The sequence below is a fragment of the Amblyomma americanum genome, chromosome 5, assembly GCF_052857255.1.
Source record: "Amblyomma americanum isolate KBUSLIRL-KWMA chromosome 5, ASM5285725v1, whole genome shotgun sequence".
NCBI lineage: Eukaryota > Metazoa > Arthropoda > Arachnida > Ixodida > Ixodidae > Amblyomma > Amblyomma americanum.
In genome coordinates, this window is record NC_135501.1 from 54,309,714 (window position 1) to 54,322,034 (window position 12,321).

The window sequence follows — 12,321 nt, forward strand, 5'->3', positions numbered from 1 at the left end:
GATGGAGCGGAGAGCTACCGACTGCAGAACCACAAGTTTTGGCCAAAAACCAAAAAGTAATGAAAAAAACAAGCGTTCGATAACCAAGAATATCCTAACATTCAATATCCTGTCTACAATTTGCAACAAACAAGCAAAAAAGAACATGTAAATGCAAAGTTTGCCCAAAATAAGCGACGGTTTGCTCTCGTATTGGCCAAGGACCACAAAAACCAATGTTGTGTACATAACAGGCGCGCTTTTAAAAGGAAATATGTTTTCAAAAAAATTTTGTTGCTTCAGTATATTAACAGATTTTTTCGTGGCATTTCAGAAAACAAAAACTATTTATTGGCGTCGTGTGCTGTTGCGTTTTCGCTCCTATGGCTTCTGCGCAATACGTTTGCGCCAAAGTCGTCTGCGCGCGGGGGCGCCCTTGGATATGGAGTGGGCCATCTCAGTAACGTCACTCTGTGTTCCCGAAAAATTCTGGCTGTCCCGCACCAAGTAGCTCATCGCCCCATGATGCTTTGAGCGCCATGGATGGATGGATGGATGGATGGATGGATGGATGGATGGATGGATGGATGGATGGATGGATGGATGGATGGATGGATGGATGGATGGATGGATGGATGGATGGATGGATGGATGGATGGATGGATGGATGGATGGGTAAGGCTTAACCCTTTAAATCGGGTGGTGGTTCAAGCCACCTAGCCATGACTTGTAAAAATTTACTCTTGACCTGATATTAGCCACCAATCAGATAACGTTCACTTGGATACTTCTACCCGCTTAAAATCTACTTTCCCTTCACTGTCCTTAAACCCCAATGCCTTGGATAAATCAGCTCCGCTACTTTCCACTGTAGGGTGATGCCTTTTACAGAAAACCATCAAGTGTTCAGCCGTTTCCTCCTCCTCTCCACACACAACGCACAACGTGTCTATCCCGTGGTACCTGACTCTATATGTCTTAGTCCGCAAAACTCCCGTCCTGGCCTCCAACAACAAAGAGCTTCCCCTACAGTTATCATAGATATTTTCTTTGGCAATTTCCTGCTGAAAGACCCAGTGCCGATTTCGTCAGCATCCCTGTTTTCCACAGAGCTCTCTATGCTTCTTCAACCTTTTTCTTAGTCGATAATTGCTGATTTGCCCCCCTACTGCGGTCCAGATATTTGCTTCAATTTTCTAGTTCGCTTTATCCATTTCGTGTCAACATTCCTTATGTACAGGTGTCTGAAAACTTTCCTAGCCCACTGCTTTTCCCCCTTTTTTCTAAATCACTCCTGAAATGCTGTCTTACTGCTAGCTTCTCTGCTTTTGAACGACGCCCATCCCATATAAACCTGTAACCCCTGATTTGGTGTATTGCCATCCCAACAAACACAAAACCTCCTCAAAATCTCCCAGAAATATCCCATCAGGACATTTGGAATGTCCCCAGGAGGTGTTCATTTTTCCCGAAGACATCAAAAAAACGTGCCCACAACTAGCCGTGTCCAAAACGTTGTGCGTCCCAGGGACGGCCCCATAAGGTTAATGGTATATTTCTCGGCTCTGGCTCAATAAAATTATTTCTTCTTTTTCATGCAGACTACAGGCATCTAAGCGCACATATGTGCCAAATTTCACGCATATGCTTACGTTCCAGGTGGTGTAATAAATCTGTCCACTCGCGTGAATGCTTGCTGGCTAGGCCATTCCGACTTACCTGTTTACATGAAATGTGAACAAGGTGAAAATTTGGGCTGGTTAGTGCATGATCTTGTTACGGGAGCAGCACAGCACGAAACAAAAAAGAGAGGAGGGACACAACGCTGAATAACAACCAGATTTTTAATGCACGCTCATCAAATATATACATCTCGCTCGTATAAGAAGGAAGAGAAAAAAGCATGAAAAACTCACAATATGTACGCGTGGTGAAATAATAAGACATCGCACGCAGATAATCAATTTCTCTGTCACGAAGCGCTATTGAAGGTATGCAGACACATACGTCGCTCTTTGGTGCGATGTTGAAGGCTTCTTCAGTCTCCCTGATTCGTTGATCAAAATATATATGTGTTGATAAGCTGCGGAGCGCATTTATGCTCTCTGCAATGTTTTGCTAATTCACTGCTGATGGCGCGCTTTAGGGATCTTTTGTGCTCTCGAAGCCGTTTATTCAAACAGCGCCCTGTTTGACCAATGTAGGTGCATCCACATGACAGATGTATTTCATAAACCCCGCTTTTCACACATTTCACATGATTTAGGGGTGTTTTTTCTTGCATTGATTTTTTTTTTGCTCGCTGTTGACTTTGGCGCACAGGCTTCTTAATTGGTTGGGTGCTGACATGAGCACTTTTACACCAGCTCTTGCGCCTACCTTTTTGAGACTGAGGGAAATGTCATTAATGTAAGGAATGACCGCGTACGGCTTCCTTTATTCTGATGTGGTTGTGACATATTTTCTGCCTCTAGGTGCTTGCAGAATCCCTTCTGCAACACTGGATAGCAGTCTCGTCTGGCAACCTGCTGCTTTCAGCCGACTGTTCTGGGCGTCAAACCTGCCTTGAACTTCATGATGACAGGATCTCGTCAATGCGGCTCTCATTGCTGTTTTTCTGCCCAAGCTTGATGATCTTGGAGTGCGCAGATGTGTAGGGGAGCAGTACCTTCTAGCTTCGTGGTCCGTACCGCCAGCATATGTCAGCGCCTGGAAAGGCTAGCGTCAAGTTAAGAAATCACATAACGTCGTTTTCTGGGAGTTCACTTGTTATTTCTAGTCCTAGTTCTTATAGTCCTTAGCAAAAGTAGCAATGAGAGCCGCATTGACGAGATCCTGACATCATGAAGTTCAAGGAAGTTTTGACACCCAGAACAGTCGGCTGAAAGCAGCAGTTTACCCGACGAGACTACTATCCAGTGTCGCAGAAGGGATTCTGCAAGCACTTACAGGCAGAAAATATGTCACAACCACATCAGAAGAAAGGAAGCCGTACGCGGTCATTCCTTACATTGATGACATTTCCCTCAGTCTCAAAAAGGTAGGCGCAAGAGCTGGTGTAAAAGTGCTCATGTCAGCACCCAACCAATTAAGAAGACATGTGCGCCAAGCTGAACAGTGAGCAAAGAAAAATCAATGAAAAAAAAGCACCGAAAAAGAACATGTGAAATGTGTGAAAAGAGGGTTTGTAAAATACCTCTGTCATGCGGACGCACCTACATTAGTCAAACAGGGCGCTGTTTGAATAAACGGCTTCGAGAGCACAAAAGATTCCTAAAGGGCGTCATCAGCAGTGAATTAGCAAAACATTGCAGAGAGCATGAATGTGACCTGCAGCTTAGGAACACAATAGCCATCACGTCATATTTTGATCAACGGACCAGGGAGATTGAAGAAGCCATCAACAATCGACAAAAGAGCGACGTATATGCGTCAGCATACTTTCGATAGCGTTACGTGACAGCGAAATTGACTATCTGCGTGCGTTGCCTAACCTTTTACCACATGTACATCTTATGTGTTTGTCATGCTTCTGTTCTTTCCTTATTGCACCAGCAAGATGTTTATATTCGATCGAAAGTGGATTAAAAATCTGGTTGTTAGTCAGCGTTGATTCCCGCCTCTCTATTCTTTGTTCCGTGCTGCGCTGCTCCCGCCACAAGAACATGAAATGTGCCAAAATTTTACACACAAAGGAAATATGAATTCAAAAAGTCGCCCGATCCCGCCCATATGACAGGAAATAGCAGCGCAATACAGATGTAATTTCAGTTTATTAGATGTGCTCTTTGCATTTAAATGAATACAAACAGGAGGCGCATATGTATGCACCATTTAACACACAATGTACGGAGCACTACGGCCCCAGCATATAATAATGGCCAAACTTTTCCCTAGCTGTGACAAATCAAAATAAATAAAGCAATAAAAACATAATACAGGCTCAAAGTTGATGCACCTTAAGCAAACATTCTAAAGGGTACAAAAGCATATATGCACACGCAAAAGCAAACGCATGTTAAGAGCAACCTGGGTGCCAAAAAAGGCTATATGGGCGTACGATACAGATACGCGGTTTCAGGTCACGGATATTCTGCAGGGTGAAACCTCCCTCTGGCTTTGCCTCATGCACAAGCCTCGGAGTAAGCTTGAGCGTGTTACCAAAACAGGAAAAAAAGAATAATACTACGAGGCGAAAATAAAAAAAAACGAGCATAAACCAACATACCTTGACGACGTTGCCAACGGAAACCCGGGGATGAAATAAAATGCTGCAACTATATACATGAATTCAACGCAGCCTTCTGGCCTGCGCCTTCTCACGGCACAGCGAACGCTCAAACATACGCCTCGTTATTACATCCTGGTTACACCCCGTTTTATTTTCTTGTGACTAAGTGTGGAGATAAGACTGCTTGGAGCCGGATGGAAAGGGGGGACGCTTGAGGTAGGAGCCCTGGCGCGCCGCACCCATGGTATAGCAGACCGCGCGTCCGGCACAATACGGCGTTGGAGGCGAGATCAAGGGGATCAAGGCATCAGTAATCCGGTAGGGGTGGGTTGAAAGTCAGCGACGCGAACACAACACAAACTATACCGCTGCGACAGGACGGCAATGTAGGTACAGCAGGCTAATCCATGGGCACTCGCAGCAAGAGTCTGGTGGGCTTCCGAAGATCTCTCCCGCCTATGACCGCAGTGGACGGCCACGCTGCCACCAACAACACGCCACAGTCGTCGGAGGCGCTAAGGGATGCAGAGTGCGCGCTAGGAGTAACCCATTGCCTTGAAATCCGCTGCCGCGAACGACGCCTGAAGAGCGCCATTATGGTGTAGGGCCGTGAAGCTGCGCAAAAGACTTGCGATGCGCCGCGCGCCGCTATATCAGTTCCAAAAGGAATTATGTGGGCACGCCGAGGTGCGCAGGAAAGCTGCCATGAATCCGTAGCTACGAAGTTCACGACAGCCCAGTGATGAGAGGAAGAGCTGCCGCGCGCTGGGGCTTGCGCGCGAGCGGCTAGGGGCTGCGCGAATACGTGTGTGCAAGATGGCTTCCGTCCAGCGAGGAAGCCGGACGAGCGCAGCGAGGAAGCCGGACGGGCGACGGATGCCATTACGGTGCCTCTGCTAGACAGCGGCGCAACGAGGACTGCTGGTAGTTGGAGATGCCTGCAGGGACCGCCGCAACGTGCGAAGTTGGAAACACTATAGAAGACTGGCACGTTGGTGACCGCCGCTCCCGGCGGTGCGATGAAAAGGCAGACCGCCGTCACCTGCCTGCCTGCAGCATGGAGCCGACGGCCCACGAGAGAGATGCGGGGTGAAATGCGCTTCCTTGGGCTGTTCCAACAAAACTGTTTGATCTCTCAAAACAGCGAGTGCAAGAGCAAAACCTTCTCTCCCCGTAGCTTTTGGCGCGAGGGAGAGAGAAAGGGGGGCGAGGAGTCAGTTTGTATTTTTGTTGAAAAGCATTGGTCCCAAAAACGGGCTCCTGCAGTTACCTTTCTGGGACCAAAGTGCTATGATTTGTTTTTGTTTCTGCTTAACACCCTCGAAGAAACGTTTCTAGGCCATTTGTGGGCGCACTTCCCTTTTGCTTGTGTTTCTGTGTCCTGCCTCTAGGGCCTGGAAATGTTCGATAAATGTTTAACTGGGACTGGGACATTCCATACTTTCTGGGCGCACCTGGGGAGGTACGTTGTTTGCTGGGATGTGCTCCCAAAGCAAGCCTCCCTACACTGCGTTTTGATTCCTAACCTTGCTTCAACACCTGCTTTCACGCACAGGACCGCATTGCCGAAAGTCAGGCTAGGAACTATCACCCCTTTCCAGATCCCTCTTACAACGAAATCATAGCTTTTGTAATTCCACAGTGCCCTATTTTTCATTACAGCTGCATTCCTACTACCATTATTCATTACATATTTTTCATGTTCTGTCAGATACTCAGCACCGTTATTTATCCACACTCCAAGATACTTGTACTCATCCACTACTTCTAGCGTGAACTCCTGTATTCTATGCTCGCCGCCCTCATCAATAAATATCATGACTGCAGATATTTCCTTACTAAACTTGAAGCATAATCTATCTCCGTCTGTACCACAAATGTCTATAAACTTCTGCAAATCGTCCTTGTTGTCAGCCATGACTGTTTAATCCATTCACCTTGCTTGTAAAAAGAAAGGTTGAAGCCTAGTCCGCTCCTCTCTATTTTGGTCTCTAACCCTTGCAGGTACAACATGAACAACAAAGGAGACAGAGTACATCCTTGCCTAAGCCCCCGTTGTATCTCTATTGGCACTGATACATTCCCCCCCCCCCCCCCCCATTTTGTAAGCACTATGATACCGTTATATACATCTTTTAAAAGATTAATTACTCCATCTTGCGCATCCAATGTGCCCAGTATGCCCCTCAAATACTCCTGAATAACGTTGTCACAGGCTCCCTAGCTAATATCCAGAAATGCTAGCGATATGGGCCTGTGTTCCTTTTCAGCAATCTCTATATACACTGCGTCAATAAAAACATATTGTCTTCCAGGCTCCTTTGTTTCCGGAACCCATTTTGTAGCTCCCCTAGCACCCCCTCGTTCTCCACCCAAGCCTGCAGTCTGCCCTTTATAATCTGCATCACCTGTAAACCGCAGTTGTCACTGTCATGGGACGGTAGTTGCTTACGTCAGCTTTGTCCTCATTTCTCTTATATATTATGTTAATTCTACTTAATCGCCATTCATCGGGGACTTTGCCATCCACTATCATTTTATTCACTACCTGTATTAATGTTTGCTTGGGTTTTGGTCCTAGCTTCTTTATTAACATAATCGGAATACCATCTGGTCCTGTTGACGTGCCACTAGGAACCTTCTTTTCTGCCCTTTCCCACTCTCTTTGCTCAAGTGAAGCAACTGTAGTTACCGGTATATCCTCCTTCGATAAATTATGTGCAACATTTTTTTCTTTAAATTTTTATGTCATCCTTGCTCCTATGTGTTCCATTGCTTCACCCCCTTCCAGTCGAATACCCTGATCTGTAACAATAAACCTTTGCTCTACCCTAGTCTTATTACTCATTGTATTTAGATGGTTCAAGAATTTCTAAGCTGCTTCTCTATCCTATGGTGGCTCAGGTGCAGCGCCGCCAGCGTTCCCTCTAATAATAAGAATCTCTATGCCTGCCTCTTAAGACCGTTCGGCCATCGAAACGAAACCAAAACGAATAAGGAAAGTAGGTGTCACAAATCATTTACAAAACATGGACGAAGTTCTGCGCATTGATTTAAGTTTTTAAAGTAGTTTGCATTGAAGGGTACATAATTTAATATTGTTATTGTTCTCTTTGTTGTCTTTTATAACTTTCGAACATTAATCAAATAGTAAATACCGCCGCGAGGTAGAGCTGCTTTCCAACGCATTTTTTGAACTAGAGGACGTGTTTCGGCAAGTTGGGCACTGAAGAAAAAATAGGCAGGCTTTTGGACACGGGGTGGCGAGGAGCGTTGACCACGCTGTTTGCGCGAGTGGTTGCAGCTAACTTTTTGGTCAAAACAGTTCGTGCATCGAAGCTTTTAAATAGCAGCTGCCTTACTGCCTCTTCAAACTTCCCTGAAAGCAAGGTGACACTTGCTAGAACGTTATAATTATGTAGCGCGTTTTAGTGTCATTGTGTTTGCCGGTGCGTTGGTGTTGGACGCAGTGAAAGAAGCCGTAGAGAAACGTGGTATTCGGATCTTCAGTGTTATGACAAAGACATCACTTTGCTACTTTGGTTGTCAGTGCTGAAAATGTAATCTCCGTGAGGCAGAAGTTCAAGTAAGTGCAATTGGTTGGTCGAGTGTGGCAGCGCCTCTGGCTTGCACCAAGGAAATTTTTCAAGCGCTTCATTATGCACGTGTCAACTTTTCACGTGGCTATGTTTTGTGCAAGATTCAGCTTTGGTGTGGAGTCGCTCGTGGGAATTATAATCACCGCTCATTACTGTACCTGCATTGCGTTCCGACCTTTTATTGCCGGAATCGCGTTCTTAAGCAAAGCAGCGTTCCTTCGGCGAGGGTTGATAGGCGCCATGTAAACCGTTTGTCACTTTTGTAGCGCATCACCATTATAGCCTCTCCTTCATCCTTTGTTTATGAGCGCTTGCATTCGCAAAAGGGCATTCAGCTTCCACAGCCACTAAAGGCTTCTGATGGAAGTTGTTAGCAAGTAATGGAAACATGCTGGCATTGCTTCAGCAGGGAAATGTTTGCATAAGTGTCCAGCCTACACCAGAAAGTGATTGCTGTGGTGGGGATGAAAAAAGCTCACTCGTCGAGTGGTACGATGACAAACCTTTATTTTACGAGGACGCACTTAACGTGATACTTTATAGCCGGTCACAAAGTACGCATCTACAAAGACAGTCCACTAAACTGAAACCAAAACCACTATACAACTGTGGCAACGCAAATTGTGTTGAGCCACTTAGCTTTCAAACCCCCTTTGATTGTAAGGTTTTACTAGCGGTCATAATTGGCCAATTCTAGTGGACAGTTTGGGCGGCCATTTGTTGAAAGAGTAGTCTTTCACAAGCAACGATGGACCCTTTGGTTTAAGTAAAAACTAAATTTTTTGGCATTCAGGTGTGGCTGCTTAAAAGTAGCTTTTACATCATGCATTGGTGCATTTATTGGTGATGGACAAGGCGAACTTCATCGGGATTGCTGTCACTCTTTCATTACCAGCTGCTGATTTCCTTTCCACTATAGTAACATGCTTTGACTGCTTTGCAACTCTGTGAACTTGGGAGTGAATGTAACCATGATGGTAAGACATGATGTAGACACATTGTTCAACGAGCGTGTGCTGACAATCAAGCGCTCAAACTGAAATGGTTTTTCCTATTTTTGTTTTTCCTTTTGGGACAGAGTTCTGGTCGGTTAATCTATGGTGACTCCCCAGTACATTGCCTTTTGCTTCCAGGGACTGGAAACACGGCAGCTTTCTGTCTGAATTCCCAATGTTGTGCACGGTGCCTGCAGTTTCAAGCCTGGTACCGAAAACAACTGCGACGATGCTGCGGCAGCGGTGGCAAGGTATGAGGTGTTTCTTATTTGTTATACTAATCTTCTTTAATTGATCTGCAAGACTGAGGCCTTCATTGCGACACACAAGCACAGTAAGGGCTATTGTGTCAAACCCACTCCCACAATGGCATAAGGCCTTGTCAATCAGGGACTGAAGTGCCATGGTGGCTGAGGCAGGTAAAGTTTGGGTGCATCAGTATGGGCACGATGCACATCCAACCCTGGGGCAATTCTTGCGTCCGGTGTGAGACTGTGGCTGGATATTGGCACCTATAGCATTTAGTCAACTAGCATCTTCTGGCTTGTTGCAGTGTCATTTACTCTTCACTTTCAGGAACCTATGAACTTGCAAGATGTTCGATGTCCTAGGCAGGAGTAGGAAACTTTAGGTCTCCTCGATTTGGCTGCACTTTCTGCACTAGTTCTCAAAAGTGCCGTGCCAGTGCAGCGCCAGTTCTTGCGGTGCGAGTGTAGCTCGACACTAGCGCCTTCAATGCAGCGGCCAATTCGAGTGCAAAAGTGCAGAAAGTGCAGCCCTTCTGCTGCGGTCGTTGTTTTGATGTTGGCTTTTGTTGCGCGCGTTGACATGTGTGCGGTATTCTGCTAGTTGAATACGCAGCATCGTGCATTTTCTCGAAATGGCATATTATTTGGCAGCAACAATGCAACTTGTTGACTCCGACAGTGATGAAGAATTTTAGTGTGTGCTTTCTGTTGCGTTGTGCAAAGTGACGTGGGTTGACCGTCACAGAGCCGACGGCTACATTTAACAGGTGACAACTAAATACTTGGACTTTGAATTCAAGACGCTGTCCAGGCTGTCGCGTGAAACATTTGACAGTTTGTGCATGTGGTTCTGGCAGTCGTCCTACCTGAAAAGTGTCTTCGGTCTTGCCTCATAACTTTTAGCTACCTTGGAGCGCAAACAAGCATGTACTCCGTAGCAGACAGATTCGACGTTTCTGAATCGTTGGTTGTGCTGTGCATGCAGAGGGTGCTGAACCTTTTGCAAGCGATTAGTGCTAAGGGGACATGCTGGCCAAGCGCTGCCGACATGGCCCGCAGCAAAATTGCCTTCCTGACAAAAAGTGGTGGGAAAGGGCCCCGCAACACTGTGGGGTGCATTGATGGCAGTCACATTGAAAATTCTGAAGCCAGACAACTCCACTGCTTCATATATCAGCCGGAAGAAGTGGCCTTCAATAATCCTGCAAGCAGTCTGCAATGATCGAACAGGTTTTTAGATGTCTATTGGCTTTCCTGGTTTTGCACAGGACGCCTGGCTATCGAGAGAGTCCTTCTTTGAAGAGGTAGTGGCAAAGTGCATTGATCACTATATACTCGGCGATTCCGCATATCTCATGCTACCTTGACTTTTGCTGCCGTACAACGAAAATAATCAGGGAAAAGAAAGTTTAGAAGCGCGAAGGTGTTCAAAAGGTTTTGGCTTCATTTCTGTCACGGATCTCCCCGAAGAACACTCGGACCGAAAGAATGGGCTAAGCGACAGGTGTACCCACACAGACACACATTTAATACACCCTATGAGACACACACACCAGCACACAAAACTAACAAAACACACAAAGGCTATAAATACAGACGACCTGGGCACACTGCTACCAGCGTCTACTACTAGCGTCCTACTGTTAGCAGTCGGCATTCGTGCTCACGGTTGGTTCGGTGCGGCTGCGGAGTTGTATGGATCCAGTAGCCGGCGTCGAGGCGGCGTTTGACGTGCTTGGGCGTGCGTCACTTGCTGCGTCGTATAAGCTCCCTGTCCAAGCGCCCGTGGAGGTGATGCCGGTGTTGTTGGCGGTGAGGGCACCACCCGGATGGGTGACAACAGCGTTGGAGACACCCCTGGCCGTAGCAGGTCGTAGCGTCCTCCGTTCACTCCCCGGAATGAGCTCAGGCACGGCAGGAAGTCCACGATGCGAAGCCGTAGAACGCGAGCTCACCGGAGCAGTAGCCGGTGTCGCTGTCTTTCAGCCGATGTGTCCCTGACCCGCCGGAGCCTCCGCTTCTCTGCTGTTCCCCCCATGCCTCGCTCTTCCTCACCTTTTTATAGCCTTGGCATTAGTTCATGTAAGCCTTGTCGTCTTCTTCTCTTCTCCACCAATCATTTCTCTCCATCTCATCGAATGCTTCTCCACCAATCATCTCTCTCCACCTGACTGAATGCTTCTTCTTCATCTTCTTTATTCTTTGGTTAATCCACGTCGTCTTCTTCACACCTTTTTCCTTTAAAATTTAATTTAGGCTCCTTAATATATGTGACAATATCACAAATGAGGTTTCACGTAGCCGCCCACACAGCTCGCCCGATTTAGAATTGGCAGTCGATACAAGCATAGGCAGTTGTCCACAATAATTCCTTGGTTTTGGAAACAAACCAAATTGTATAACTTGCCACTATAATAACTGCTGTATCATCTACACTTTACTCTTGAGATTCTGAGATACAGCCATGGCACCTTTAGCTGTAATGTTAGCAGTGTGATGCCAATAGCTTCACAATTAACTATCTCTGTTATTGTGAAGCTTCTGAGTGCCCTGGTGGCAAGAAAATATTGCATCTCTGCCATGGTTTGCAGATGCCACCTACCAAATGGAAAACACTGTTTCATACCCCAAGATTTGGCCTTCAAATGTTCTGCCGTGTTTCTTAGTTCCACAGGCAGGCATGTGTGCATTTGTGTAAGGAGCTTTTGATTGCTGCAAAAAATGTGGTTGGTAAAGTTCAGTACTGTGAACCTTAAGATCAGGTACGCAGATAAGCTGTCTGCTTCTAGACATGTGTTATAAATAAAGATAGTGATTAGAGAAGGGAACAAACGGTTTCGGAGATATGCTCTCCTCGGCTCTGCGAAGGCAGACTCGTGGTGGCCCTGAAAAGGGCCTTTCTGTTCAGATGGCCGTCAAGCACATCACAGTTGTGGTACACTGCAGGGTGTAAGCGGCCGCACCGGCTCTGTGAACTCATCCATGCTTGAAGAAGTCCACGAGCGCCGTCCTCACCTCACAGCCAGTGCCTTCTTCAATATCTGTGCTGTGCTGTGGCTGCTGGAGGCCATCATCATTGTTCTCAAGTTCTGTCAGCCACTGCTGCAGGACAGCATCTCCAAACTCCTCGCACACATTGTTCAAAATGCAGCACGCACGAACAGCCAGGCGGGAATTTTCGATTGCACATTCCATGCGCTTCAAGATGAAGCGAAACCTAGCCTTCAGCCTGCCGAAGGCATTTTCAACTACTCTCCTAGCCTTGGACA

General features: G+C 46.6%; 1 protein-coding gene across 3 annotated transcripts in view; it reads left to right on the forward strand.

Moving 5' to 3' along the window:
- Window positions 1–7,401: 7,401 nt before the first annotated feature.
- The window catches only part of LOC144132434 (uncharacterized), a 125,313-nt gene continuing 120,393 nt past the window's right edge, over window positions 7,402–12,321 (forward strand). For 2 of the 3 annotated variants that reach the window (XR_013314814.1, XM_077664846.1), the window contains exons 1-2: window positions 7,402–7,796; window positions 8,943–9,055. Coding sequence is in view for 2 of the 3 variants with exons in the window: in XM_077664846.1 (XP_077520972.1) it covers window positions 8,980–9,055 (76 nt within the window). In the remaining variant the exon portion in view is untranslated. The remainder of the gene's footprint in view (window positions 7,797–8,942; window positions 9,056–12,321) is intronic. The other variant, XM_077664847.1, reaches the window with a different exon arrangement.